This window comes from Myotis davidii, unplaced genomic scaffold (genome assembly GCF_000327345.1).
Source record: "Myotis davidii unplaced genomic scaffold, ASM32734v1 scaffold663, whole genome shotgun sequence".
NCBI lineage: Eukaryota > Metazoa > Chordata > Mammalia > Chiroptera > Vespertilionidae > Myotis > Myotis davidii.
In genome coordinates this window covers 971,433-971,638 of record NW_006295816.1, presented here as the reverse complement: position 1 = coordinate 971,638, position 206 = coordinate 971,433, and the positions used below count along the sequence as shown (strand labels likewise).

The following is a 206-nucleotide window of genomic DNA, read 5'->3' as shown; positions in this document are numbered from 1 at the left end:
CGTCTCCCTGGCCGCAGGAAGCCCCCGGGGCCTCCGTCCCCATCGCCTCCCACATGAAGGGCGCAAAGCCCCACGAGGCCCGGCCCAGGACCAGCCTCTTACATGTTCTGGGCGTGGGTTCGACCACCTCTGCCCGGGGCTGGGACCTGGCAGCTTCCTGGAGCCCTGGGTGTGGGCGCGTCCCCGGGCAGCCCCGCCTCGGGGAG

At 73.3% G+C, this 206-nt stretch overlaps 1 protein-coding gene across 1 annotated transcript in view; it reads left to right on the top strand.

Annotated features, from left to right (window-relative positions):
- Nucleotides 1-206, top strand: part of COL7A1 (collagen type VII alpha 1) — a 60,839-nt gene that overhangs the window by 59,473 nt on the left and 1,160 nt on the right. Inside the window, 1 exon segment of the mRNA XM_015568266.1 lies at nucleotides 18-113. Coding sequence (XP_015423752.1) covers nucleotides 18-113 — 96 coding nt within the window.